The sequence below is a fragment of the Plectropomus leopardus genome, chromosome 15, assembly GCF_026936395.1.
Source record: "Plectropomus leopardus strain MGB_pleo_1.0 chromosome 15, ASM2693639v1, whole genome shotgun sequence".
In the NCBI taxonomy this organism is placed as follows: domain Eukaryota; kingdom Metazoa; phylum Chordata; class Actinopteri; order Perciformes; family Serranidae; genus Plectropomus; species Plectropomus leopardus.
The window spans coordinates 14,006,996-14,032,846 of record NC_142190.1 but is presented as its reverse complement, the minus strand read 5'-3'; the positions used below and the strand labels follow the sequence as shown (position 1 = coordinate 14,032,846).

General features: G+C 38.2%; 2 protein-coding genes across 2 annotated transcripts; one reads left to right on the top strand and one right to left on the bottom strand.

Annotated features, from left to right (window-relative positions):
• The first annotated feature begins 432 nt into the window (after positions 1–432).
• On the top strand, positions 433–13,830 carry ube2b (ubiquitin-conjugating enzyme E2B (RAD6 homolog)). Its single transcript, XM_042498806.2, has 6 exons — positions 433–621; positions 6,993–7,073; positions 7,867–7,892; positions 10,196–10,285; positions 11,541–11,629; positions 11,897–13,830. Exons 1-6 carry the CDS (start codon positions 578–580, stop codon positions 12,023–12,025), a joined length of 459 nt encoding a protein of 152 aa, XP_042354740.1. The 5' UTR covers positions 433–577; the 3' UTR covers positions 12,026–13,830.
• Positions 13,831–14,452: 622 nt separating this feature from the next.
• xtbd1 (XRN2 binding domain containing 1) lies at positions 14,453–16,163 on the bottom strand. The gene is made up of 3 exons (XM_042499858.2): positions 15,905–16,163; positions 14,869–14,974; positions 14,453–14,764 (listed from the first exon to the last, which is right to left on the bottom strand). The coding sequence occupies exons 1-3, from the start codon at positions 16,114–16,116 to the stop codon at positions 14,756–14,758; spliced, it is 327 nt and encodes a 108-aa protein (XP_042355792.1). The 5' UTR covers positions 16,117–16,163; the 3' UTR covers positions 14,453–14,755.
• Between the last annotated feature and the right edge of the window lie 9,688 nt (positions 16,164–25,851).

Below are 25,851 nucleotides of genomic sequence, written 5' to 3'. Positions count from 1 at the left end.
ACAGAAAACTGTCCAGAAATGCCAGATATTCCCACTTTTATTGGTAAACTAAATAGATTGTATTTTATGATAATATAATATTTTCATGTGTTCCACTCTTAAAATGACTGATTTTTCAATATTCAACATAGATCATGTAACTTTTTCTTTTCAAAACTCATCTTTTATGCTCTCTTATGCAGGAGCCCTGTTTTAAATGCCTTATGATAACTGCTGGTTTGTTTGTCTTGCAGCATATTGATATTGTATTTTATTTCTTTTTATTTATTTATTTATTTATTTATTTTAAATATTGTTAAGTTAGGTGTATCTTATGCCTCACATTTACAAAAATAGAGTTGGATTTAATTTGGGGAGCGTTATAATTAACATTTTTTAACATCGGTTTATGTCATAAAAGGGGCTGTACCTCTGCTGCCAGCCCTGTAAGCAACCGACGTCACCAGAAACAGCTAGCTAGCCAGTTGTTTTGGGAGAAGAAGAAAGGGTCTACAAGCGGAAGAAACACCGGATTTGGTTTCGGGTCGTATTCGGTTTATGATCCTGTTTTAGGTTTTTTTAAATTACATTTTGAATAATGTCGACCCCGGCGAGGAGACGGCTTATGAGAGATTTTAAAAGGTACCGCAACGTTTTAGCAGTCCTCTCTTCTGTTTGTGTAGCTAGCAGCGTTAGCTGATAGCGGTAGCTTGCTAAGCTAGCCGAGCGTTAGCTGCTGTTGCTGAGAATATTGTATATAAAGCTTGACTGGAGTAATTGTGAAGTAAACGTGCTGTTTTTTGTTTGTCTCTGCAAATGGCAGCTATATGGCCGATAAGGGGATGGTTGTGTGTTGTCAGTTTTATTTAGCGGTATCCGAAGAAGGCATTTTGGCTTTATGCAGTGTTTTCCACCCAGGGGATAACGTTAGTCTTTTTTCCTGTCTAGTTTGTTTGTTAGCGTAGGTGCTAGCTGAGGTTACCTGAGGTGGTCTAAATGTCGCTGGACTAAAGATTCAATAACCCCTTTGTCTTGCCTTAACTGATCCTGATTATAAGAGAAATATGATACGATTTATCTTAATCACCCAGTGCAGTCTGTAAGCTTTGGGTTTAAATGCTGCTGCTTTAAAGGCAGCTAAATTCAACCAGCCAGACAGCAATGGTTTCAATCCACCCCCTGGGAGCAACGTGGCTCACAGGTGTTGTACAACTCCGTGTGTGTGTGTGTGTGTGTGTGTGTGTGTGAGAGTGTGAGATCAGGGGGTGCTCCATCTCAATATTTAGGATGGCTTGATATGCAGTGGTGGACGAAGTACCTGAGAGCCACACATGAGTAACAGTACAGAAATCTTTCGAGAAAATGACTTTGGCAGAAGTTAAAGTCACATTTTAGAATATTATCAGAGAATAAGTCTTAAACTATCTATTATTTACTGTACTTCAATATTTAAAGTACACTTATTTATGTAAAAGTAGTGAACATAAATGCACAAGTAAATGCTGGAAATAAAAGAGTAAGCGGGCAGAATTATAAAGTTTACTTTCATAACATACCCTACCGTAAAAATCAAGCCTAACAAAACACTTGAAGAAGAACAAGGTCTTTTTGTACAACTTTAAAGGAATTAACGAACAAAATCTGGTTTTTCCTTTCCTCCTATTCCTCCATTAGTACTTCCATCCTTTTCTTACTTCCTCCCTTCTTCCCTATTTTGTAGTAAGTAAGTAAAATCCTTAGAGTAAATGTAGTGGAGAAGTATCCAGTTTCTTTAGGACATGTAGTGGTGTAAAAGTAAGAATTGAAAGAAATACAAAATCTCAAGTAAGTACAGATTAGGGTTGCAATGGTGTACCAGTTTGACGGTATATCATGAAATGATAGTTAACAGTTATATTATTTACATTTGCTTATCTGTAGTATTGGGGGAAAATGCAACTGGGCAGAGAATATGAATGATTTTTTTTAGTTATTTTCAAAACGGACATGTTTTACATATACTTCCATTTAAAAAATGGTTTCAAGTTTAAGTTACAGCAATAAAATATTTGTTTAACCAAAAATAACCCTTCTGTTTTATTCCTTTAAGGGTTATGTAGCCTGATAATATTAATAAATATTTGATACCATGATACCATAAAAATGCAGTACTTTCTGAGACACTTACCATGGAAATCTCATACCGTTACAACACTAGTACAGATACTCTCAAAAAATACCAAAGTAATGTAACAAAGTAATATTACTTCGTAACATTACATCACTGTTTATATGCCTGCCACCTCGTGTTATAGCCTGAAAAATTCCGTACTGGTATATTTAAACAAGCCCAATATCCACTTCCTGTTTATTATATTCCAAACTCTTGCTGTGAAGACAAGAGTATGTTAGATTGTCCTGGGAGAATCACACTTGGCTTGTAATACCTGCCATTCCCAATCTGTTACCTTGCTCCATATGGCATCACAGTCCACAGTCTGTGTGTGTGTTTGTGTGTTATTCTCACACACCTGTCAGTGGAAAAAAGATCCTAAGCTGTTCTACTAAGAGCAGCCGTTAAAGCAGGGCAGATAAGGTGTCACTGTAACTCTACTCTGCTGTGCCAGTCCCCAGGTGGTAAACTGTAACACACCGCTGCAAGGAAAACACAATGGCACATTCCTGGATCAGCCTTTGTGTCCACACCAAGGCTGGCTGATTAAACTCAGCCTTGTGTGATATTGCCTAACCTTCCTTCTTTGATCTGTTAGTCAAATTATTTGTGCAACATGCATCTTGAAACTGAGCTATGTAATTGAACAACAACACCCGTGTGTGTGTGTGATGTTTTTGCTCAGTGACTTGTATGTGAAATGACACTCTGGTGTTGAAACACTGCTTAAATAAGCAATTTCGTTGCTCCAAAACATCTGAATTTTATATTCAGCAAAGCACAACTTTCATTTCTTCCTCAAATATATTTTTTAGAAGCAAAATACATTATGGAACCTACAACCATCCCCTTACACTTTGAGACCCTTTGCTTCTTTTTTCAGTCTAAATGCTCCTCAGATTGTTAGTACTCAGCTTTATGTTATCTTACAGCAGTTTGTAAGCTAGTCTGGTTTGGTTTGATAAAACGAAAACTAGAGCAACATGTTCCTCAATGTAAAATCTATTTTTATACAGTTAAAGTCTTACTGGCATTGAGTGTATGTGTTGAGTTTACTTTGTTTGTTGTTCTGTGACCCTGGATGTTTGTGCTCAATAAGCTAGATGATTTGTAGCAGACACAGAGATCGTGCAGTAGGGCTGCTGTTAAGTCCCTTATTTATGACCCCTTTACATGTTCACACAGAACCAGAACCAGAACAACGGTGGCATCATGCCACTTGAGTGTGTCATTTTAAATAGCATGCAGGCACAGCAGAACCAAATGCAGCGTGACATTTAACATAACAGCGTCGTTCTTTTGTGTGACATGGAATATAATTACTTTCTGAACAATAAAAATGGCATTAATATGGCATAACAGCAAGCATTCACCTTCTCTGTTATATGGCGGCTAATCTCATCCTCTGCTGGGAGGGCAAGGAACTTCCAAATTCAATTTGTTTTATCCAGTTTTTGGACTTTCATGGTTGCTGTCCTTCTTTGAGACATCAGACACTGTTTGGCGCTGTTACTAACTCTCAGGGCAGATTAAAGGTGAGACAACCCTGCCCCCCCCATTCTGAAATCGTACCTTAAATACAGAACAGTGACACAGTATAACGGAGACACAGTATAACAGCACGATATTCCCACCTTGAACAGGCAGTCTAGTTACAGAAGTTGTATGTCAGTTACTGAGTTGACTGCATGCCATGAAGGGTTTCCTTGACTGCATTTACTGTTTTGGGTACAGAAATTGTACTAGGGCTGCAGCTAACAATTATTTCATTATTAAATTCAATTCTGCTGATTAATTTCTCAGCCTGTAAATTCCAGGAAATTTTGAGTTATGTCCATACATACAGTGCATGTGTTACATACAGTAGCTAGCGGTCGGTATGCTCAGAATGTATTTTAGCCTCTTTTAAAAAAGACTCAACTAAAAAAAACAATATTTATCAAAGTGGACGCTATATTAAGAGTATTAAGAGGTCAGCTGTTGGGGTCACAAAGTGCTCTTAGTGGCTGTTACACAACCCGACTGAAACTTTATGTTGAAAACACTCAATACAACGTCCATTCAGACTGGTATTGTATTTTTAGGCTGGCCTAATATAAAGTGACTAAAAAACGTTTTGATATCAATCCCTTTATACAGCGTGGCAATGTTGAGCTGTGGGGCGCATGCCTCATCTGTTTCTGCACACCGGCTACTGCATGTAATACACTGAAAACACACAAGTATCTCATACAGCCCCGCTTTAAAAATCCCAGGCTATTCTTTTAACAAGGGTGTAAAACTGGAAAAGCCAATGAGAGAATGGTTAGCAGTTTTTTTTTCTTGATAATTTATTTGAATATCAATTGATTTATCAACCAATTACTTCATCTTGTTATCAAAATGTGCTATCACATAGCACCCCATAATCCACACCCACACAAACTGAGAAAAAATAAAAAATATATAAAATATAATATATATCTGCTATCCGCACACTAGTCAGTAATCCATGGTTTCCAAGTAAAATGAAGTAACAATTAGTCTATCTCGAGCTGAAGTTTAGTAGCTTCCCTCCACCAGTAGAGAGCTCAGGCAGATTACAGTAAATGAGGTTAATTGCAGTGGGTCTGTCTGCAGCGAGGGACTTAGACATGGATCTACATCCACACACAGACACACAAATCAGCCTACCTTGCTTTATAGCTGTAAGCCCTTATTATATCAGCTTTTATACTTGGAGTGGGATTGTAGGCTAAATAGTCTGTGGTGATTCTGGACCTGGCCTACATGCATTGGTGATCTGAAGCAAGACCTTTAACGTGACACAGTAATCTACTCTGAGTATCAGCAAGGGACCCAGCAGAGTGAATTGTAGTCTATTCTAGGTTCTGCTTTTATTTGCCATGTGTGCCTGTTTCATAGCCCACACTGATCAATAGTTTAACAAACCGGAGACTGCTGTCGGAAACTCGATTTTAAATTGTTGGCCTGCGACATCTGCGTGTTTTGATTTGTTGACGTCTTTGTTGCTAGGCAGTTGTTGCTGTGGCAGTTTTGTGCTGCAATTTGCAGAGACCTTATCAGTCAAACAGCTGTGGGCTGATTTCTTTGTGAAGCTGGAGTTAATGATAATTTTCATTAATGAGTAAACCATTAATATTATTATTTTTTGGTTATCCTGAGACGAATCACTTGGCATGTAAATGCCAAAAAATTAAGAAAAATACCCATGTCATGTTCCTAAATTAACATGTATTGAAACTGTAGCAAATGTCTAACTTTAAATTCATCAAAAGATTAATCACCAACTATTAAGATTTGCAGTAATACCATTTCTTTCATGCATAAAAGACAAACATTTGCTAGTTCCAGGTTCTCTGATATCAGGATTTTCTCTGTTTTTATCCAGCTGGGTATAAATGGAGTTGTATAGACCGAGAGAGCCTATGTAAGAGTTAAGTCACCTAACCCTCTTTTGTCGGTTCCAGATCCAAAATGTTGCCATATTATCACAGTTTCAGTTTTCTTAAAGACTAACTGCCATGTTTTTCTTGTCAAAAATCCCCGCAAACTTTGAAGTAAACAAAAACAACGTGTGCATCTTCCCCTGTTCCATCTCTATTAAAGTGATCTCCTCCCTGTTGCTTGTTTCAGCATGGCATTAATTTGCATACAGCCTGTCACAAGCGGCCCCTTTAGTCTTTTTATAAAAAAAAAACAACCCATAACGTTATGTTAAACATGTTGGTGTGTTCATTAATATTGCTAACGCAATACAAGTTGGATTTAGCGCTGTGACACCATCGTCACAGATTGTTGATGTAGGCTACTTTTTAATTAGCCAGAATGTGTCATAATGACACATGCCAGTTCATCTGGTATGCATATCAAACCAGTTTAAGCTCATACACCAGACTGGCAAGACTGGAAATTGAGCTAACTCTACTAGTTTGAGTTTTTCTCGATGACCTGTCTTTGTCTGTCCTGCTTCCTGTTAAGCTCCTCTGTTCATTCTAAGCACACTGGTGCTGCTGCTGCTGCTGCTGCTGCAAATGTAAAACACATCACCTCCTCTGCACCAGATTGTTTTTCTTGGGAAACGAACACACACTGTGTGTCCAGAGCTTTCATGGGCTGGGCTCCAATTCGGTCATCAGAATTTCTTATAGATCAGTGATTCAGAATAACAAAACAAACATTAATTGACAACATCAGGGTGCCTCTCCTTTGTCTTTTGGTTTGTATATTTGTTTGTGGTTTATCCGGGTAGCCTGACCATGTTAATGTTAGCCAGAGGTTATTTCAGGTGAGGGTTGTATCGTTTACTAAAGCTCTTAGGGGGTGATGCTCAGATCATGGTATAGTAGTGCTTTAGAGGAGAGTCAATGATACCAGCTTATGTTAAGTGACATGTGACAGCAGGATGGGCAGTGTGCAGCTGATCCTGCGAGCCTGGCTGTCTGCGAAGTCATGTTGATACAGCGGTTCGTGTTTTGACTGATAATTATCCTGCAGTCAAGGTGTTAATTAAAATCCTCACGCTCTCTCCCATCTTAATGTTACTTCCCTTTCTTCTTCTTTCTCCCCCTTCTCTGTTTTCCTTCTTCTTTTTCCATCCTCATTTTTTTTCATCTTTTATATTTTCGTTTATCTCCGTTTGCCTCTTTTTGCTCCCAATTTTTCCTCGTTTATTTTCACTGTCTCCCTTTTTTCTGTCTGCCTCTCTTCCTTCTGCCTTTTGTTTGTGTCTTTTTTGCTGTTCTTTTTTGTTTGTTTCTCTTTCTTGCTGTCTATCCATCTGTCATCCTCTGTCTTTCTGTTGCCTCTTTCTTTATGCCCATCTCCCTTCCCTGCATCTCTTTCTCTCCATCTAACCCAGACTTCAAGAAGATCCTCCCACCGGTGTGAGTGGAGCACCATCAGAGAACAACATCATGCTTTGGAACGCAGTTATTTTTGGGTGAGTCATGCTCTAAATCCAACTCCACCCTGCTGTCTTTAGTGTGCCACTGTGATTGTAATGCACAGAGTCCTCCAACCCAGCCACCCTTTTGCATTCTTGTTCTCCAGCTTTAGAAATAAAAAGAAATTCTGATTGTAGCACTGATTGTTACACAGAACAGTCTGGAAAATCAGCAGGTGGAAACACAGTGGGTGTTTGATGGAAGAACGGGCTGGGAGACGCTGTTGGGGGTGGAGTTTAAGGAAGGGGAGCAAGAAAGGAAAGAACCCTCAATACGGACTAAACTAAAATTGTGACTTTTTTCAGGAGGTGCAGTTTGAAGTAGAATGACTCATGTAAGAGCAATAAGAAACATGCTTTTTTAACAAGGGCTTACAGATTTTTATGAAATTCAAAACTCAAACCAAAAACTAATAAAACATCCAGAGCACAAGCAATACTAGAAAGTAATTGAAAACTTGACAAGAAGCAACAACATGCCACAAAATCAAACCAAAGCAACACACTTGGGTTTAAAATAGAACTTGCTAATAGTCCTCACCTAATTCAAAGTCAAAGAGGAAGCTGCCAGCAATGTTAAATGATTGGGCAGCTGGTTTAATTGGCCTCTTTACACAGACTGTGTGAATGTGAGGAGCTGAGTAAATAAAGATTCTTGTGTCTGTGCAGAGCAAGTCCTTGAAGGATAGATGGTAATGGTTATGTTTCCCCTACAAGCCAAATTGGTAGCATTGGGGATTTTTTGGAATTTGGAAATAATTTTGTTTGTCTCTCTCTTTGCCTTGTGCAGGCCTGTGGGAACACCGTTTGAAGACGGTAAGTTCTCCATTTTGATTCATCTTGTCCATAAAGTGCCGCCTCAGTGGGAGCACTTTTTATCCAAAGCTCTGAGTTTGATTTAACTTTCTCCTGCTCTGTTATTATTTTGGAGGTGCATTATTCATACTACCTATTACAGCCTTCTGGGTATTTGCTATAAAACTGATGGTGGGATACACACCTGAGCAATCAAAAATCACACACAAAAACATTCCCAAACCTGAAATTGATATTTTTCAGAAAAACACTGTGATAAAATGACCACAAACTGGAGAGAAAACCTCTAAAAAGGGTTTTAAATGATTTCATTGAAACGTTTTTTCAACTTTGTAATAATAAGTTTACATGCTCTAAATAAAGTTACAATGCATTTTGCGAACTGACTTTTTTTCAGAGGTTATGACTTTGCATACACATTTGATTTGAAATGAAACGATGACGATGAGTTTACAACCTTTGACCCTTCTGATTATGTTTGTGCACGGCAGTGGGACAGTGTCAAAGGGCTAGATTATCCAGTTAAAATCTTTATAAAATATATTTTCTATTTTCAATCATTTCTTACATCAATCAATTTTATTGGCTGTTGCATACATTTGGCACCTTATGTGGGAAATGTACGCAACAGCCAATAAAATAATCAGATTAATGTTCAAGCACTTAACGACCTAAAGCATAAACATGACTCTATACCAAACTCTTAATACTCTTAACCCGATTCACACAGGACGAGGATTACATGGGGACTTCTGCTAATTTGTAATAATGTCAGGTGTCGTCTGTGATCTTAATCGTGCAAATCTGCCATGCACATTATTTTTCAAGTAAAAATTCCACTTCAAATTACCTACCATATTCTGCCAAACACAGAGTTCATGTAATATTACTACAGCTCCTTTGTGAATCAGCATCTTTGTGATTTGATGTTGCATTTTGGTTTTCCGTTTTCTTTGCGCCTCATTTCTGCCTCTTTCCCAGTAGAGAATTACAGTGGCCATGTTGGCTTGTAGAAATGAAAATTTTTGACAGCATTTTGAGTGCAGGCATGGAGGCATCATCCTGCTAAAAAGCATGGAGACAGGTTTGCAGAGAGAGCAAGCTCAAATCAATCTGAAGGGCAAAATCTCAAAAGATGATAAGATGGATGACTAATGGCAATAACGCAGGCTTAAAAGAAAAAAGAGGTTACTGCTGTAAACCACTGCTGGTGGTGCTCTGAAGGGTTTCTGTGTTGTGCAGAGTGGAGTTACAAATGACTGTGTGCATCATATCCATTGGCTATAATAAGTAATTTTGTGTAAAATACAGACGTTGCTCATCCTTTGTGAGTGCCCAGCGCAACAAAGACGTGGAGGTAATTTCTAAATCATATACTGTAAGGTCCCTCGGTGATATCAGTCCCATGTGCAGAGGGCTATAGTCTTAAATTACAGTATGCTCTGAATTATTAACTTGAACAACAGAAATTTGTAGACTGATAACATGATTACTTTGTATCATCAGTGAAGGTAATAAATCAAAGTACTGACTGATCTACAATTCATAATTTATAATTCCTACAGTTTCCACCTGATCTGGATTTTAGTACCGCTCAATTTAAAGCTGCAAGTCTTCTTTTTAAACCTCATAATCATTGATTTATTACAACAAGAATTTAATGAGCTAACAACAAAAACTCATAACAGACTCCAATATTTTCAAGGTGTTTAACATTAAATTGAAAATAGCGTACAGGTGGACTTCTTTACAGTCAGTGACATATAGCTAAGCTATGTGTGTTTACTCAGATCTGTATCAATCGTATAATTACGTTTTCTTCACCTCTTTAAATGAATGGCTGGCATCAGTAGCAGTCACTGAGTAGCTGAACATTAATTAGGTGTGTTCACTTGGTGACAAACTTGCAGCTCTGCAGTATAATACATCAGGGCAAGAGACACGCACATATTAATGCACACATACACACTTTTTTTGTAATTATGACTTAGGTCAGGCATGAGAAGCGCTGACTCAGGGTTTATTGTTTTCTCTTGTTAGGCTTCGCTCTCCTTTATTCTCCTTTTAGCCTGCAGAGTCGACATCTCTGCCTCAGTGAAGGATTAGGTCCTCTGTCTGGTCGAGCCGCCTGTATTTTTAGAAACGTAATTGTTTCTCTCGCTTTCTCCGACCCCCTCCATCCTTCACATCTGTATTCTCCTCACAAAATTACTTGTGTGCACCCCTCACACACTCTCCCCCTCGCTCTCTTTCTGTCGCTCTGTCTTTCGCCCTCCTCCTCCTCCGTCTCTGTCTCTCTGCAGGAACGTTTAAGCTGCTGATAGAGTTTTCAGAGGAGTACCCAAACAAGCCTCCCACAGTTCGGTTTGTCTCCAGAATGTTTCACCCAAATGGTAAGCGGTACAGCTGCCCTAACACACTCACACATTCACAGATTCGAACCAGGGATTTGAAAATGGAAATTAACGTCTGCCCTCACTTTATTCATAGCCACAGGGTTCGTACAAGATGCTTGAGGTGCTTCAAGTACTTAATTTGACACTCAGAAATTTAAGTACTGGAATACCTTGGTAATCAGACGTTTTATAACTTGGTCCTTTATAAAGTACTTAAATATAATTTAGAGGAGAACAGAATCATAATTTCTTTTTGGAACATATTAGATAAATGTTTAAATGAGGAAGTCAAGAACAGCCATGCTTGCAATTGTTTTCAAATGCCATATGAGCTGTAAGAGATCTGTGTGCCAACGGCTTGGTAAATGCCCGTAAATAGTCGGCACCAAAATGTTTGCTAGTCTGCAAAACCTTACAACGGAGCATGAGTTTGAGCTATAATTTGGTGTTAAAAAACAGGCATTTTTGCCTAACTATTGATGGGACAACAAAAAAAATCTGTTTGTTTATTTATTTATTTATTTATTTATTCTTGGTTCCTATATTATATTACTAATGAGTTAATTTTAGGCCCTGTTAGCATGTGTTTTTGGATTTGAACAATTCCCTGGCAACAGATGGTTGTGGAGAAAACAATTCTAACTTTGATAATAAAAATTAGTGCTTGAAAAAGTAGTAAAACATCACTGAATTTGATTTGCCTCTGTCTGTATGAACCCTGGAGCTAACTTCAACATTTGTTTGTATGAAGTATAGTACCCTTTTTGCACAGTTTGTTCCTCCATTGTCTTAAGGCTTGAAGTTCCTCCTCATTCAAGCTGCTTCCTCCCATTCATCTCCTTTCCCAGTCCATGACTGAAATAAATTTAGCAGGTTAAATCAGTGAAGTAATAGATTCTTTTTAAGATTTTGTACAGCCATTATGATGGATTTACATTTGATGTTGAAAGGCTTGGCTTACAAGTTTTATCACTTCATTTTGTGTCTTGTATTTGGCAATTCCACCAGATCATAAGCTCTTCTTATTTACTGGCGACTTGCTTTGTTTTTTCTGCAATGCTGCAGTCAACTGCAATGTGAAAACATGGCAGATCTGTGTATAGTTTGTTCTTAGTATTTGTGCCACCTACTGTATCTTATAGCAGTCGATCAAAAAGCACATTAACATGCATTTTTTCTTTTGCCAATTTTCAGAGAATTCCGTTAAATTTTGCGCTCTGATGCTAGACTGTGTTTTCTCTCTGTTTACCAGTTTACGCAGATGGCAGTATATGTTTAGACATCCTTCAGAACCGCTGGAGCCCCACGTACGATGTGTCGTCCATACTCACCTCAATCCAGGTTGGTTGTTTTTTCTGCCTTTAAAGAAAGCACACCTGCAGAATTATCAAATGAAGTGATGTTTTAGTTTAACAGAAGGTAGGGGAAACATGTTAAAAATGTGAACAAATTCTGAGTTAGTATAAGTTTTGCTTTATGAGTTGTATTCAGGTACATTTATCAGTAGTCCAACCCAGTCAGAGAATCTGTCCTGGTTATTTAATGCTGATAAGACATATGGACATATGGATATTTTCATCACTTTTCTCACTTTTTTTTTTCGAGCAGTCGTTGCTGGATGAGCCAAACCCTAACAGCCCAGCCAACAGTCAGGCCGCACAGCTCTATCAGGAAAACAAGAGGGAGTACGAGAAGAGGGTGACGGCCATCGTGGAGCAGAGCTGGGTGGACGTCTGAGCTTCTCACTCTCTAATCCTTCCTCTCCACCACCCTCTCTTCATAATCCCCGTACTTCAGTCTTTCATTTTTACCTCATCAAGAAAAAAAAAAACAGCAACTATATCAGAAGAACTCAAGTGCCACCCTGAAAAAAAGATCAAGAGAACAACCAAACCAGAAAGGACATTAACTTGCTTGCCAACACATTTGAGGAAACCGAGGGAGGGGGAATCAATCTTATCTTTGTGTCTCTTGTCCTTAATTTTACTTTTTTTTATTGCATGATGTGAAATAAGTTATTGCTAACAGAATTTGTAATATATCTTTGTCGTTTGGTTGGATTGATGCTGTTAGTGTTTGAGTTTTACAGACTTTTTGTTTTCTTTGGAAATATTTCTTTTCTTTTTTTGTAACGTCTGCTGGTGTGCACTCAACTTGGCTGTTGGGAAAGGGCAGGTTGATGACCAAATTAGCACATTTTGAAGAAAAAAACAACCCAGAAAACTCTTTTTAAATTCAGTATCATCGTTACTCTCCATGTTAGCCACAGATGCAGTTTATGAAGAACGATCCCCAATCTGTTTCAGCATATCTCTGTTATTTTAAGAGACGTTGTAGGTTTGGGCTCACAGACGTCACAGGCTGCAACAGCGCCAAGTCTCCCTTGCACTGATGAATCATGACTCCCCGGCTAGGCAGCACTGAGCTTTTATTCCAGTCATTTCTGGTCCGTGGTAGAAGATTATGTTAGAGAGGGAGCGTTATTAGAAAATAAATATTAACACCAGGATGGGACAGGATAAAGTTGGACCGTGGATCCAAACAGTGTAGTTGAAAAGGATGCGGGAATCCCGGCAGAGCCAAGGAAATAATATATTTATTGCAATTGACATTTGATTCAATCTTCCCGCTGTTGTTCTATGTCCCAGTGTCTGTACTTGTTATCAAAATGTTTGTAGAGCTTAGGAGTTCAACAGTGCTTGAAGATTTTGTTGAATGGTGTTGCTATATGATGTTATTATGGTGCGTTTATCATGGCGAGCGTGGCTTGAACGACGGGGCTAGCAAGTATGAGGCTATTAAAGGCAACTAGAATCAGTATGAAGTTGGTAGAAATAACTTGACTTATTCCTATATGTTTGTTCTGTTGTGCTAGTTTTCTAACTCAGAAAATCGAAAATAAATGCAGAGCTAAAGATAGTGTTCATCTTCAGCCCGTGCCCACGCGGTTTTCCTATTCCGTTCGCCACAGAAAGTAAACAACTTCCGAATGCTTTGTTGCCTGTGACGCGTGTCAGCCTGAATGAAGAGTCAGTGCTTTTGATCCTTCTCTTAAAATGACACAGATGACATTTAAATTAACAAATGAGCAGAGGATAAAAGCAGTCCAGTCTTTTTTTTTTTGCTCTAAACGAAAACAGTTAATAAGACTGACAGAGCAAACTGCTGCGGGGAAGACCGCACTCGCACGCAGCTCTGTTTCAACAGTGGGACATCAACTGTTTTCCCAAAGGCATAAGTTGTTTTCATGCCTGCTTTTTGTCTCCTTTTTTTAATTGTATGTGATACACAATTAAAAGACCACTTGAGTATGAAGTCATGAGTTAACCCTGCCCAACTCCAGCTAAATAATCCACGAAAGACAGTCACAAAACAGAGTTCCTTTTTTTCTGAGACAGTAAAGGTCATATTGTGGCTAGCAAATTATTATACCTAAAAAGCAGAAGGGATATGTTATAAAGATTTTGTGAATTAAAAACAAAAAATGTATACTTATAACAATATGCTGTATAAACATAATAAACACATTTTTCAGAGTTTGAGACAGTTTGTATTTTTTTGCGCTTTTTTTCATTGCAGTGTTTATATCAAAAAACATTTGAACTTAATTTGTTCTCCCATTAATGCAGTTTTTCTGTTTTATTGCAAGTAACATTCACTGTCTGCTATCGTGGGTGAAACTGAGTAATTACTGAAATTTTGTTTTTATTCTTAAAACCAATCTTTAATCTGTTTGTTACAACCTTTAATTTGTTAATTTAATACAATTTCCTCTCCTGTCATGATCAGGGTTGGCTTTGTGCTCAGAAATGGTTAGATTGTCACTTTTAGGAAGGAAAATAATCTGAATTCTTTTCTGAATAGTATTAAGAAAGATGCAAAAACAACCCAAAACTGAGAAAACTACATAAATGTTCTGGTTTGTTTTGTTCAACCAATTTGACTATTAAGCAGCAAAAAAAAAACACAGTCGAAAATATTATGTTACAGAGCATTGAAGTAGTGATAAGAAAAATGTTATGTCCTCCATGGATTGTTTATTCACAAAAAATATCTTAATGGCACAGAATCAGCATGATATATCTTTTATAAAGGGATTTTAAAAAATCCCTGAGAAGAAAGTCTTTTTCTATTCTTTAACCACAACATTATGACAAGATCCAGTTGCATGTGTCATCTGAATTTATTAAAAAAAAAACAAACACAAGTACAAAGTAAAAATGTGAAAATAAACGAGCAGTGAAGCTCCCACATATTTGATCTCTTTACACAAGTAAATGCTGACTAACAGTCTTTCTGCTTTTGATAAAACACTTTTTGATGTTCACATTGATTACATCCGCGATAAACAGTGCAGGATTGTAAAACCATGTGAAATGTAGTCCGTCTTGTTACAAGCACAGCCTGTACAGTACATAACAGCCGAGTCCATCAGTCTTCATGCTTAATCCGGCACGCATGAGCCAGTCAGCGACCCTGTGATGGAAGAGAGAGGAACTCATGAAGGAATTTCTCTGTAATCATATCTGTGTTTGTGTTTGTGTGTGTGTGTGTGTGTGTGTGTGTGTCCACAGACGTACCTGTTGCTTCTTAACAATCTCATCTCTTGTCTTGAAGACAGGTGCGTCCTCCACTATGATGCCCTCAGCCATTTCCTTCACTTTCTCCAAAAGCTCTGCACTGTACCTGCCATTGATGAAAAGAAATGCTCCTTTAATATAATGACCCACGACTACTCAGGCTTGAAAGAAAATTGATCTACGACTATTTTGATAGTTGACTGACATAATTCAATTGGCAGTTTTGTGCTGCTACAGTTATACAAATATTTGAGACCAGAGTCCAACACATATTTTTAGACATTAAAATGAAATAAGATGAAGCAAAGCAACAAAAGTATCTTACATAATAAGATTATTGTGAAAGACCAAGTTTCCGGATCACTTACAAAGGCATTTACTGTGTAGCAGTGAAAAAAAATCATAATAATTAATCTTTCATGTTTTATTTATTTATTTATTTATTTAGGCCATGAGGCCATTATCTGTTTTTTTAAACAGGCCAAAGTCAACATGTTTAATATCATGATGCAATTTTTGGCACAGATAGCTTTGACTTTAATAAGTCTTATTAGTCCATAATTATCAGCATTTTGATTTTTTTTAAAAAAGCAACCGCAGTCTCACGAGCCAATTTGTTTAATTTGCTTTGCCGTTGTCCGGACACAGGGGGCAGCAGTGAGCCAGGCTGAGTTGAGAGTGACACGAAGAAGACTTCTATACTTGCAAAAACATACAACACAACGCACAAAGGTGAGTTTTGTGGACTTTCATAAGTTATATCATATTATATATCTTAATTTTAGAAGAGGAACGACTTCAGTTGTGATAAATAAGTTATTAGTTTGGCTAGTTTACCTAACATGAACTTAAACGGCTTCATTGAAACTGAGCTCCGGACCGTTAGCTTAAACTCTGCAACTGTAGCTAAACACTCGGGACTGCGGAGCGGTTTTTATCTCCCCCAGCTCAGGTTAAAAAAATAACACAAACACGTGTCAAATAAGGGCGCATTTGTACTAAACTGTAACCGCGAGAGCAGGTTGTGTTTACGCACCGACAGCCGAGGAAGACGTTGTTAGCCCAGACCATGGACAGGGAGAGCAGGTGGTCCAGATGCGGCTCCTCGAAGTCGTTAATGTTCCGCAGGATGAACTCCCTCCTGGCGTCCCAGTGTTTCTCACTCTCCCAGTAACCTCGAAACGTTTCTACCTGCTCTGCCACAGCTCTGTTTTGTTGAATGAAATCTTCCACGTCCAGGTTAGCCATCTTGGTTTTCTAATGTAGAGTCAACGAGAGCAACTTCCTTCCTGCGAGGCGTCCCAGAGGTTGTTTTTCAGTGTAGCGCGTTTCAAACAGCGCCACACAGCGGCGCAGCTGAGCGCCACCGACCTGCAATACCTTAAAATAATACCCGAATTTATATAGCACCTTTCACACAGAGTTTACATAGTGCTTTGGAAAAACAAAGAAAAACAATAATGCTGTACAAAGGCCAGTCTTAATGGAGAATTAAGGAAAACAAAAATTAGAGGCAGAAACATGCAAGAAAAATACAATAACAAAATACAGACACTAAACACAGATTATCACAGATCAGATCTTGGTGTCAGCTGCAGAGTCACCCTAAACTAGACTCTTATCAGCCTGGGAGATTTTAAAACCAGGACTAAGGACCTTTTGGACACTGAATGCAAAGGATAGGTTTCTGAATGCTGCTAATTGTTTTAACTTTGTTACCTGTGTGTGATTTTTTTATGCTGTTTGTTTGAACTTTTGCTGTTGTGTTTTTAGTCTGCTTGTTCTTTTATGTGAAATTCTTTGTGACTCTTGGGAAATAAATTCTGAATCTCAATGGGACTATTCCTGGTTAAATAAAGGTTAAATAAATATGAAATAAATATATAAATGCTAATAATAATACTAATAAAAATAATAATAATAAGCAGGATCAAGACAGAATAAAAGATACATAAAAAAACTAATTATAAGATGACATTAAAAGAAAGTCTGTACAAAGGGGTTTTAAGAAGTGAATTTCAGAAGCTGTGATGGCAAAGACATGGTCATTTTAGATTTAATCACATACCTTAAAAAAAACACCTCACATAATAAGTTGTCACAGAATGAGAATATAACTCAGTTAGAACCTTACGATCCTAACGTGAGGTCTCTTCCTTTTAAGAAAAACGGATCCTGTCATTTAAACTAGTAAAAACACTGAATAAAGCAGTTTCAGGTCTTGACATTTCTGTGTTTTCCGATCCTCTTGCTCCACAGGTGCTGCTAACTACGCTGGCCAACATCAAAATGTGCATGTCTCTATCTAGAGCCAGTGTTTGGTTTGTCTGTTCTGGGCTGCTGTACTAACATGGCGGTGCAACATGACGAGAATCTGCTCCCTATGCAGACATAAATGGTTCATTCTAAGGTAACAAAAACGCAACAATTTAAATTTTTAGGTAATTATACACTTAAGAAAACACTTGTCGTACCATAGGCCGTGTCTGCCAATATAGCCCCCTAAATACTGCACAGTGGACATTTAAGTGTCATCACTTGTTATAGGTCATATACTGGTGGCCTCCACTTATAAGTGTCTGTTGGATATTGTAATGTGTTAAGATAACCAGCTGATATTGTCATAGCTGATTAAAATTAGAATATGCAATGCACAGAAGATATTTTGTCCTGTAAGTGTCTCAGTGAGCCATAACAGTGACTTAGCTCACCCAAATGGAACAGATCATCATATTGTTACTAATTACACCAGAGCTTTTTCTTGCTGTGATATGTCAAAATGTCTGCTGTGAAAAAGGCCCACTGTATTGTGCTAAAATTAAAGCAGTAGCCCCTCGCTGACTCTAAAGCTGTCACTGAGAAACATTGAATAACTGCAGACTGCAGGTGAGCCAACACAGCTTTAGGCTTCTTCCTCCTCCCTCCAGCTTGATCTCTCTGTGTTTCTTGCTGTGCCAGAAGATATAATATTCACAAAGCAGGTAGAGTGGTGGTGAAATGTCTGCAGCACACACGCACACACACACTTACTTTCATTTCTCTGCCTTCTTCCCACTTGAGCGACATCCTTCTCTGCACTTGACCAGCCTGCCAGGAATATGATCAGAGAAAAACGCTGGACTTTAAGACTTTTAACCTCCAGCCTATGTAAAGAGGCTTATGGACAGTCAGTCAGGCTCACAGATATGCACAAACACACACGCAGTCTGCTTTCATTTTTGCTACGCAGATATTTGAACTAACCCCTGTGAGATTCTCAAACACACACACATACACACATACAGCAGAGAGGGATTTGGGGCTTGTTTTGACATGAAGTCATTGATATGCAGAGGGATTCCAGAGGAAAGCATGCCAACATGAAGTCAGATGGACAGACACACAGAACGCTCGCCGGTTTTGTTTCTACAAAAAAACTGAAAACTGATTTAACTGCACATGATGTCAAAATGTCTTATGTTCATCATTGTAACAGACAGAAACATAGGAATAGAAAAAGGGCCTAGAAGGAATTAAATACCAACAAAATACTTTTGTTTTTTTCCAAATCCAATTATCTGTCAGCCTAATATTCTGCAGGGAAAATAAATAATCAAGCAGAGACATCTGCAAAATAATTATTTCTGTTTTAAAATATAAACTTAATTAGACACAATGGAAGTTTCCATATGCACTTAATTGAGAAGATTATTGCAAAAAAGTGAGAATGTTTGTCATTGTTTTCATTATGACAGTATAAAAAATAAAAAAAGTACAATAAGTACGTAAAGGCTAAATTCTAAATAATGTCCTACATATAAAATTGATGATTTGGTTTAAAAGAGAAGCACCAATCTTACAAACAGTTAATATTTGTTTTAGAAAATCCTTTGTGAAACACCAGGAATCAGTTTCCCAGCAGTTTTCAAGGGAACAGTGGAGACACAACTAAAGAGAAACTGTGCAGGTTGGAACAACAGTCAAACATGCAGAGATGAAATAATGTCTGTGCAGATCCAGACAGGAGTTCCTTTAATGTGCAACCTGACAGAAACATTCATGAGTGCTGACAAAAGGACTGTCTCACCTTTAGAAATGTACGGCATTCATTCTCCACATATAAAGCTATGCAGCCAGTGAGGTATAAATACTGAACACTACTTCCAGAATCAGATACCGAACTCTACAGGCTGCTCTTGTGAGTCACCGGTGAGCTCTTAGTTTGAATTTGAGTCACTGTGAATGTAAAACACATTGACTAAAAAATCTGCATGCTGGTTAAGTGAACCTTAACTTGATGGACTAAACTAGAGGCAAAAATATAAAGCCCAGATGAGATTTTATGCATTATTACCTTCTGCATCAGTTTTAACATTAATGGGTCCTCATCCACGGAGTTCGCCATGATGCACTGTCATGTTTCTACAGTAATCCGGAATGGAAAAACCAAACACTGGCTCTAGATAGGGCCATCCATGTGCATCGACCACTGTAGTAAGAGGCCCATCTGTGATGAGCAGGATTAGTAAAACACCTTAATGTGAAACATGCTTTTTAAACATGCTTTATTCTGTGTTTTTACAGGTTTAAATTGTCGGGTGCATTTGTTTCAGAGAAGGAGATAATTCAGCTCCTGGTGAAAAACTCCTAAAAAAACACCAAAGGAATCCTAACAGGGAGAAGTTTCAGCAAGTTGCAATGTGCCATACTCACCACTCAATGCCACTAAATCCCTCTAAATTTTAAACACTTTTTGAAATTGTGATTTCACTTTCAAATCAACCCCCAAAAAAACCCAACACAAAACAAACAACAACAAAACAAATGCAGGAAATATATGACAAAAAGCACTTCTCTGTGCATCAGACAGACTATAATAAAAAGTGTCCTGTAGGTGTTATTTTGAGAAAAAGATGTTGAAAAATGCTGTTGGTTTTTAAATTACTCCACTCTTAAACGTCTCCCACATGTTTCAGCTTCATCCTGTTTTCCATGGAGCTCTGAACATTGTAATTGTATTTCCACACAGTGTCAGTTTACTGTTAGTGGTAACAAAACTTCTTTCCAACAGGCCGAACTCTCCTGACGATCTGAATCAAATGTTTCACCATCACACCGCAGAGAAGAGAGACATGACCAAACTCAGTTAACGCAGAAACATGAGTCTGTCTGAGGCTTTCCACTGCACACTGGATGCACACAGTGTCTGTGCACTGAACAGGTAGTTGCACATACATGCAGATATGTACACAAATAAACACTCATTTATACATTCTTAACCTTTACTTTAACTGCTAAATTTCAGCTCTAAGCACGGTCCCTAAAATGTTCTCTACTCAGACTGTTCTCTGTTTTCTCTCCTCATCAGTCAGTCTGAGAGAGACAAGGAAACACGCAAGTAAGTACACATAAAAACACACTTTCACCTCCTCTCAAATTCCCCCAGAAAAACCGCCAGTGGCACTGAGTATGTTGTAGTTTGGGCAGCTTCCAAGTCATACAAGTCACTGCTTTATTGAGTGAACTAACCCATTAGGTTTATGGCCTCGCTCTCCCCCTCTCACTCAGCCTGAAATATACACTGATGCTGAAATAATACACTGCGTTCCAGCCAGCTCTGGCAGACAGCCGTTCTTGATGAGTCACCTAATGTATGCTTACTCAGGAGAAAACTATAATTGGGAAACACACAGACAACAGGTAGCCTTTTCAGCCGGAGTCCTGGGGGAGTGCCAACGATAAAGGATTAACCCACTCCGTAGAGTGTCTGTGGATATCAAGGTTACTGTGAGGAGAACGGGACTCTTCAGTCACCTGAAGACCCACAAACGACCAAACCCACCAACAGGAGGACAACTGTATTGGACTTCGAGTGATCGCCAGTGAATGAACGATCCCAAAACAACTTATGTTTACGTTCACGTGACAAAAGCCCTTTAATGCAGGACTTACACTTTTGTCTGTTGAGAGCAAAGGAAGAACATTTACCACAATTGCTCCTTAAGCTTAACCAGATAGTTATTTTCACCTAAACCATGATCTTTCCCTAACCCCATCATGTCATGTTTGTGATCAAAATGAACTTAACCTAAAATTAGAATCACGCCTCTGCATGACAAAATACATTACATCATACTTCCTCTTATGTACTTCCTGTTCTTCCTGTTTATGTTATTTCCTGTTCAAACTCACTCTCATCACAGATAATCCCCTTGTTTTCAAACAAGGTGCCTATTGATTTTATTCAAAATGAGCAAATCTAGGCCACAACTTTAACTGTAAACATAAAAAATACCAACATGAGAACACCACATGCCCAAGAAAATCAAATGCTGTCAAAGGCGATAACATCTCTTCTGCTTTTCTGTTGTCCCTACTTTTTATTCTGTGAATGTGGGTCCTGCATAGAATTTCAATCTCTACAGACTTCGTGTTAAATTAAGGTCAAAAAAATAAACTTTCAAATCTATGAAGCTTCATTTTACACGAGCTGTCTAAACCATTTCTCCAGTGATAGATGGCTAACCACTGTAAAACTGCCAAGTAGGAAATCTAAACCTTAAGCTGCAATGGCACAACTCTGCTCTCCAGATCAAAAACTAAATCCTAACGTTAAATTATGATTACATCTCACAGCTATTTTAGTTGTGTGTTAGTATGTAGAAGGTAAAGTGGAAAAAAACTAGCTTATTTGCCTCATAAAGACGGAGCATGAAAAGAATAGTTAAAAACAAAATCAGAGCAGAGCATCTCTGAAACTTGCTGCAAAATGCATAGTAGTACGGAGCTGTGTGAGAATCAGGCTGCACTTGACATTGCATTGACTTTAGCTTCTCATCGAGGAGGGGTGCATAAAGATTTTAGGCTTGGGACCCACATGATAAATGTAGCCTGTCACCCTGGGACCAAGACTAATTAAAACTAGTGCTTTTGACATGTAGGGATGCTGGAGCAGCAGGGCCTGCCAGCTATTTCAGGTCCTGAATCCTGACCTATTGTTTAAAGAATTAGGATACATACTCATCTATTGGCCTAATTGCATTTGACATGGCTATTGGGGCCATGAAACAGTGCGTGCATCCCCTCAGAAACCCCTCTGCTATAACACCGCCACACAGCTGCCTCTAGATGAATACTGTCATCTCAGTATTCACATATTGATCTTATTTGAATGTGCGGTTATGAAAATCCAATACAACCGATGTCATGGAAAAATCATGTCATGTTGGCTGATGCTGTGCACGTGTTGTTGTTGTTAGCGGTGATTGTGGTGGTCGGAGAGTGGTCGTGATTAATATTACCAGCAAGTTACTCTGACAAGAGTTTACATCTCGTGAGAACAAGAGAAGAAAAAGATGAAAATGTTTGGAAATAATTAACTCGACTGGATTACTTTAAACCAAATAGACTGGAAGGAACTGAACATGAAGGGAATCACACGTTTTGTGTTTGTCCCTCTTTGTGCTTTTTGACATAGCTCTGCTACCGACACTGTCTTTAAATATTAGGAGCAGAGGAAGCTTTGAAAATCCATGCTTTTGTGATTCTTTGATTTTCAGTTTTGCCACAGCACAGCGCATGCCACGAATAATGTACAATGGCACAGTTCACGAAGTAACTGTCATCCATATGCAGTACATTTTTTGTTGTTGTGGTATTGCACAATATATGGATAATACATGGTGGAGTTGTGCTTAGAAAAACACCAAAAGCTATGCCATTCTAGATATGATTCACAATCATAAATACTGCCAACTTACTGAATAAAGGAGAGATATAAATAATAAAAGTAATGGTATTTAAAAGAAAAACTGCACTGATGTAAGTTTGCAGAAAGCTTTTCTACCAGTTTGGACTCGTTGATTTTTCCAGCACCTTGCCAAGAGGTGGACTAAGTGGTGGTTGTCCTGCATAAAAATGAAGCTTAAAGTTTGGCCGGGATTATTTTATTCAAAGATATTATGTGAAGGAACAATTTTAATACCATATAAGTACCACACATTTTACACATGAACAAAAATGAAACCTTTTCACTGTAATGTAATCTAATACAGCAACCTTGCAATAAATCCCACCCCCTTTAACTTAAATATTAGAGAGACTCACTCTCAGACGGTTGATCCAGTGTTTGGTATTTTCTGAGTCTATAGCTTTTGATGGTGTTGTCTCCAATTCTAATATCTTAATATTGATTCATGCTGCACCGTTAACCACATATTGATAACAATGCAGCTGTAAACCCTACACAAACTACAGCCACTATTTGACCCATATCTGAGTGGCTCTGATTCCTAAATAAACAATGTGTGCATCTCATCAGATAGTAAACTGCATTAGCTCACATTAAAAAAGGACCATGGAGAGGGTCACAGGCTGTTTCCTCAGGGGATGCTGCCTACCTGTGTCATGTGGAGGAGGAGGGGGAGGAGTAGGAGGGGAGGACAAACTGTGAGATGCTGCTGTTGCATTTGAGTGTATGCCAGAGAAATCCCTCCTCTGTGTCCTTCATCGTCGCATTTCACTTTGTGCAAAACAGCATCACACCCTCTCTCTGTCTGTCTCCACTTCCTGAGTGACACCAGATACAGCTGATATGAGCATTTGTGCACCTGACATTTTTGCCTGCGCGCTAGTGGGTTTGTGTGCGTGTGCATGTGTGTGTGTGTGTGTGTGTGTGTGTGTGTGTGCATGTTTGAGTAGCATTGTCCCATTTGTTCATCCAAATGACCTTAATTTTAGTGTGCCTCCTGGCTCTCCATCTATGTATATTGACCAGACATTTTAGAAATAAAAAAGCTGAGCGAAGACGAAACACAAGAGTTAAGTTGATCAGCTGTCTGTCACATGTATAGTTATACAGTTACATGTAAAGACACAGAGAGTTTTCGTAGGGAATTAAGACACATTTTTTGTGTGAAATCTGCATTCCACAAATGTCACACTGTAGAGAAAGTAGGAGAAAATGTAGTTTTGCTCGGTGGCAGGCAGAGGACAGTGATTTAGAGACAGGGGATGGTAGTAGATTACACATTGATCAAACACCCTCCTCCCCTTTTAAATATAGATTTTAGAGAAAATGTGAAGGAAGGTAATTTACTTGCCAACCATTCCCTTTGGATCACTGTGAGCAAATCAATCACTGGTGGGGAGATATTATCACTTACAGTAAAGTGCAACTACAGGCCTTCACTTTGAAGTGAAGCTCCAGCTGCCAATTATGCTGACAGCAGTTAGTGGTGATGGTGGGAATTAGGCATCGCCTTTAAAAATAGGTGGACGGATTGAGATTGACATGGAAGGAGTACAATAAATTGCAAGTCGTAGATGACTCTGAATTGTAGCTAAATTCTTCTTACGTAAAGGGTTCCAGTCACATGTCAGTCATAGGAAACAAGGGGTAGTTTAAGTTAACATAATGCCAGTTTTAAGAGTGAAGCCATCGTTGTGATTTTGTTGGGACTGCTAAGCGTCTCTGCATCAGATGTTACCTGCTGCTGCTGTGTGTCAGTTCCTGCTAAGTGGGCAGAGGTTAAACTGACCCGGTGGAGAGCGGCTCTGCTGTGTCTAAACGTAACATTAACAGCAGTGACAGGAGTACGGCCAACTTTTCACATATGAACTTCAAATTTCTGGTTCAACAGGCTAACTGAAGCCTGATTGTTCGATAAATTAATTTCAAACAGCCATTTGTTTTGTTGTTGACCAATTTACACAACTAGTCTAATTATTTTTTTTTCAAGTCCTCTATAATAATTTAATGGGAGTACTGGAACATGGAAATTACTTAAAACTGTAACAGAACAGCACATAATAGCAAAACATATGAAATTATGGTAACTCGAAGCCTATAAACATGATGGTTTCACTTCAGAAAATGTAAGCCAATTTTACCTGGATGCATTAAATACTCATTTAAACCCTTTCCCATAAAAAGAAGTGTATTGTGAAAATATTTTTATAAGTCAAACAGTTAATACAATGCAACGTCCTGCAACAATGCTGCAGCACTCTTAATATCCACAAGAGGAAATCAAGAATTCCTTTTTTCATATCTGTGCAATTAAATGTACTCTCTGGACTAAAATGAATATCCTAATAAATATAAATTATATTATTATATTATACATCATTGAAAGCTGATGTACTGCAAATTACACAACTGAATCCTCAATTAATTAATAAACTTATTAATTATTTTTAGAAACTAAATTTCTTTTTATCTGAAAACAATGGAAAAATGTCCCTCAAATTATATTTGCAATTATACATTTACAGAAAAAAATAAGTGCATGCATAACAATTAAACACTGTTTAAAGCATTTTATTTAGAGTGAGGTTAATGTGCATGAATGATTAGAAATTATACACAAACATAAAAATTATTGGCAAATGTGCAAATGCAGCATGAAGATAATCAGCGCAGTTACATAACTTTTTTTAACTTTTTTAAAATGAAAAAAAAGGACAACAGAAAAAAGGGGATTAAAAACCCAATGCACACAACCTAGTAAACCAAGACTAAATAAAAAAATGCTACATTCAGTTGATCATCAAATGGCCTTTCACTTATGTTGTCTCCTGATATTGAATAAAAGGGTGCCCTATGGCATTAAATACGTTCAGCGTGGCTTGATCTTGTCAGTACTATAATTTTCTTGTAACTTATTTATTATATACTTTTTTTTCCAGTTTTGGGCCCTTTCCTTGTTAAAGTGTTCATTCTTTTATTCACATTTTTTATTTTATTTTTATTGTTTTATTTTATTTTTTAAGAAATCAAACCTCCTTGCTCAGGCTTTAAAATTGTTAACTGGTCCCACATGATAACCACTGCCACTGAATACAGCTTTTTATGTCCCATTTCAACACTTTCCACCACTAAGTCTAAGCCTGTGCAACTGACAGAGAATTGGCAGGTGAAGGTTCAATCCCCATCCTCTCCTCTCCGAGGCGCAGTAATCTAGCATTTCTCAGAGTAGGAAGTGCAGCTTGCGGTAACAGTGA

What these genes read in the sequence shown, in the direction of transcription:
- ube2b (XM_042498806.2), top strand. Translation starts at nt 578, where the DNA reads ATGTCGACCCCGGCGAGGAGACGGCTTATGAGAGATTTTAAAAG. An exon ending in CAGAATGTTTCACCCAAATG is followed by an intron (nt 10,286 to 11,540) that starts GTAAGCGGTACA and finishes TCTGTTTACCAG; the next exon opens with TTTACGCAGATGGCAGTATA. An exon ending in CCATACTCACCTCAATCCAG is followed by an intron (nt 11,630 to 11,896) that starts GTTGGTTGTTTT and finishes TTTTTCGAGCAG; the next exon opens with TCGTTGCTGGATGAGCCAAA.
- xtbd1 (XM_042499858.2), bottom strand. Translation starts at nt 16,116, where the DNA reads ATGGCTAACCTGGACGTGGAAGATTTCATTCAACAAAACAGAGCTGTG. An exon ending in AACGTCTTCCTCGGCTGTCG is followed by an intron (nt 14,975 to 15,904) that starts GTGCGTAAACAC and finishes CATCAATGGCAG; the next exon opens with GTACAGTGCAGAGCTTTTGG.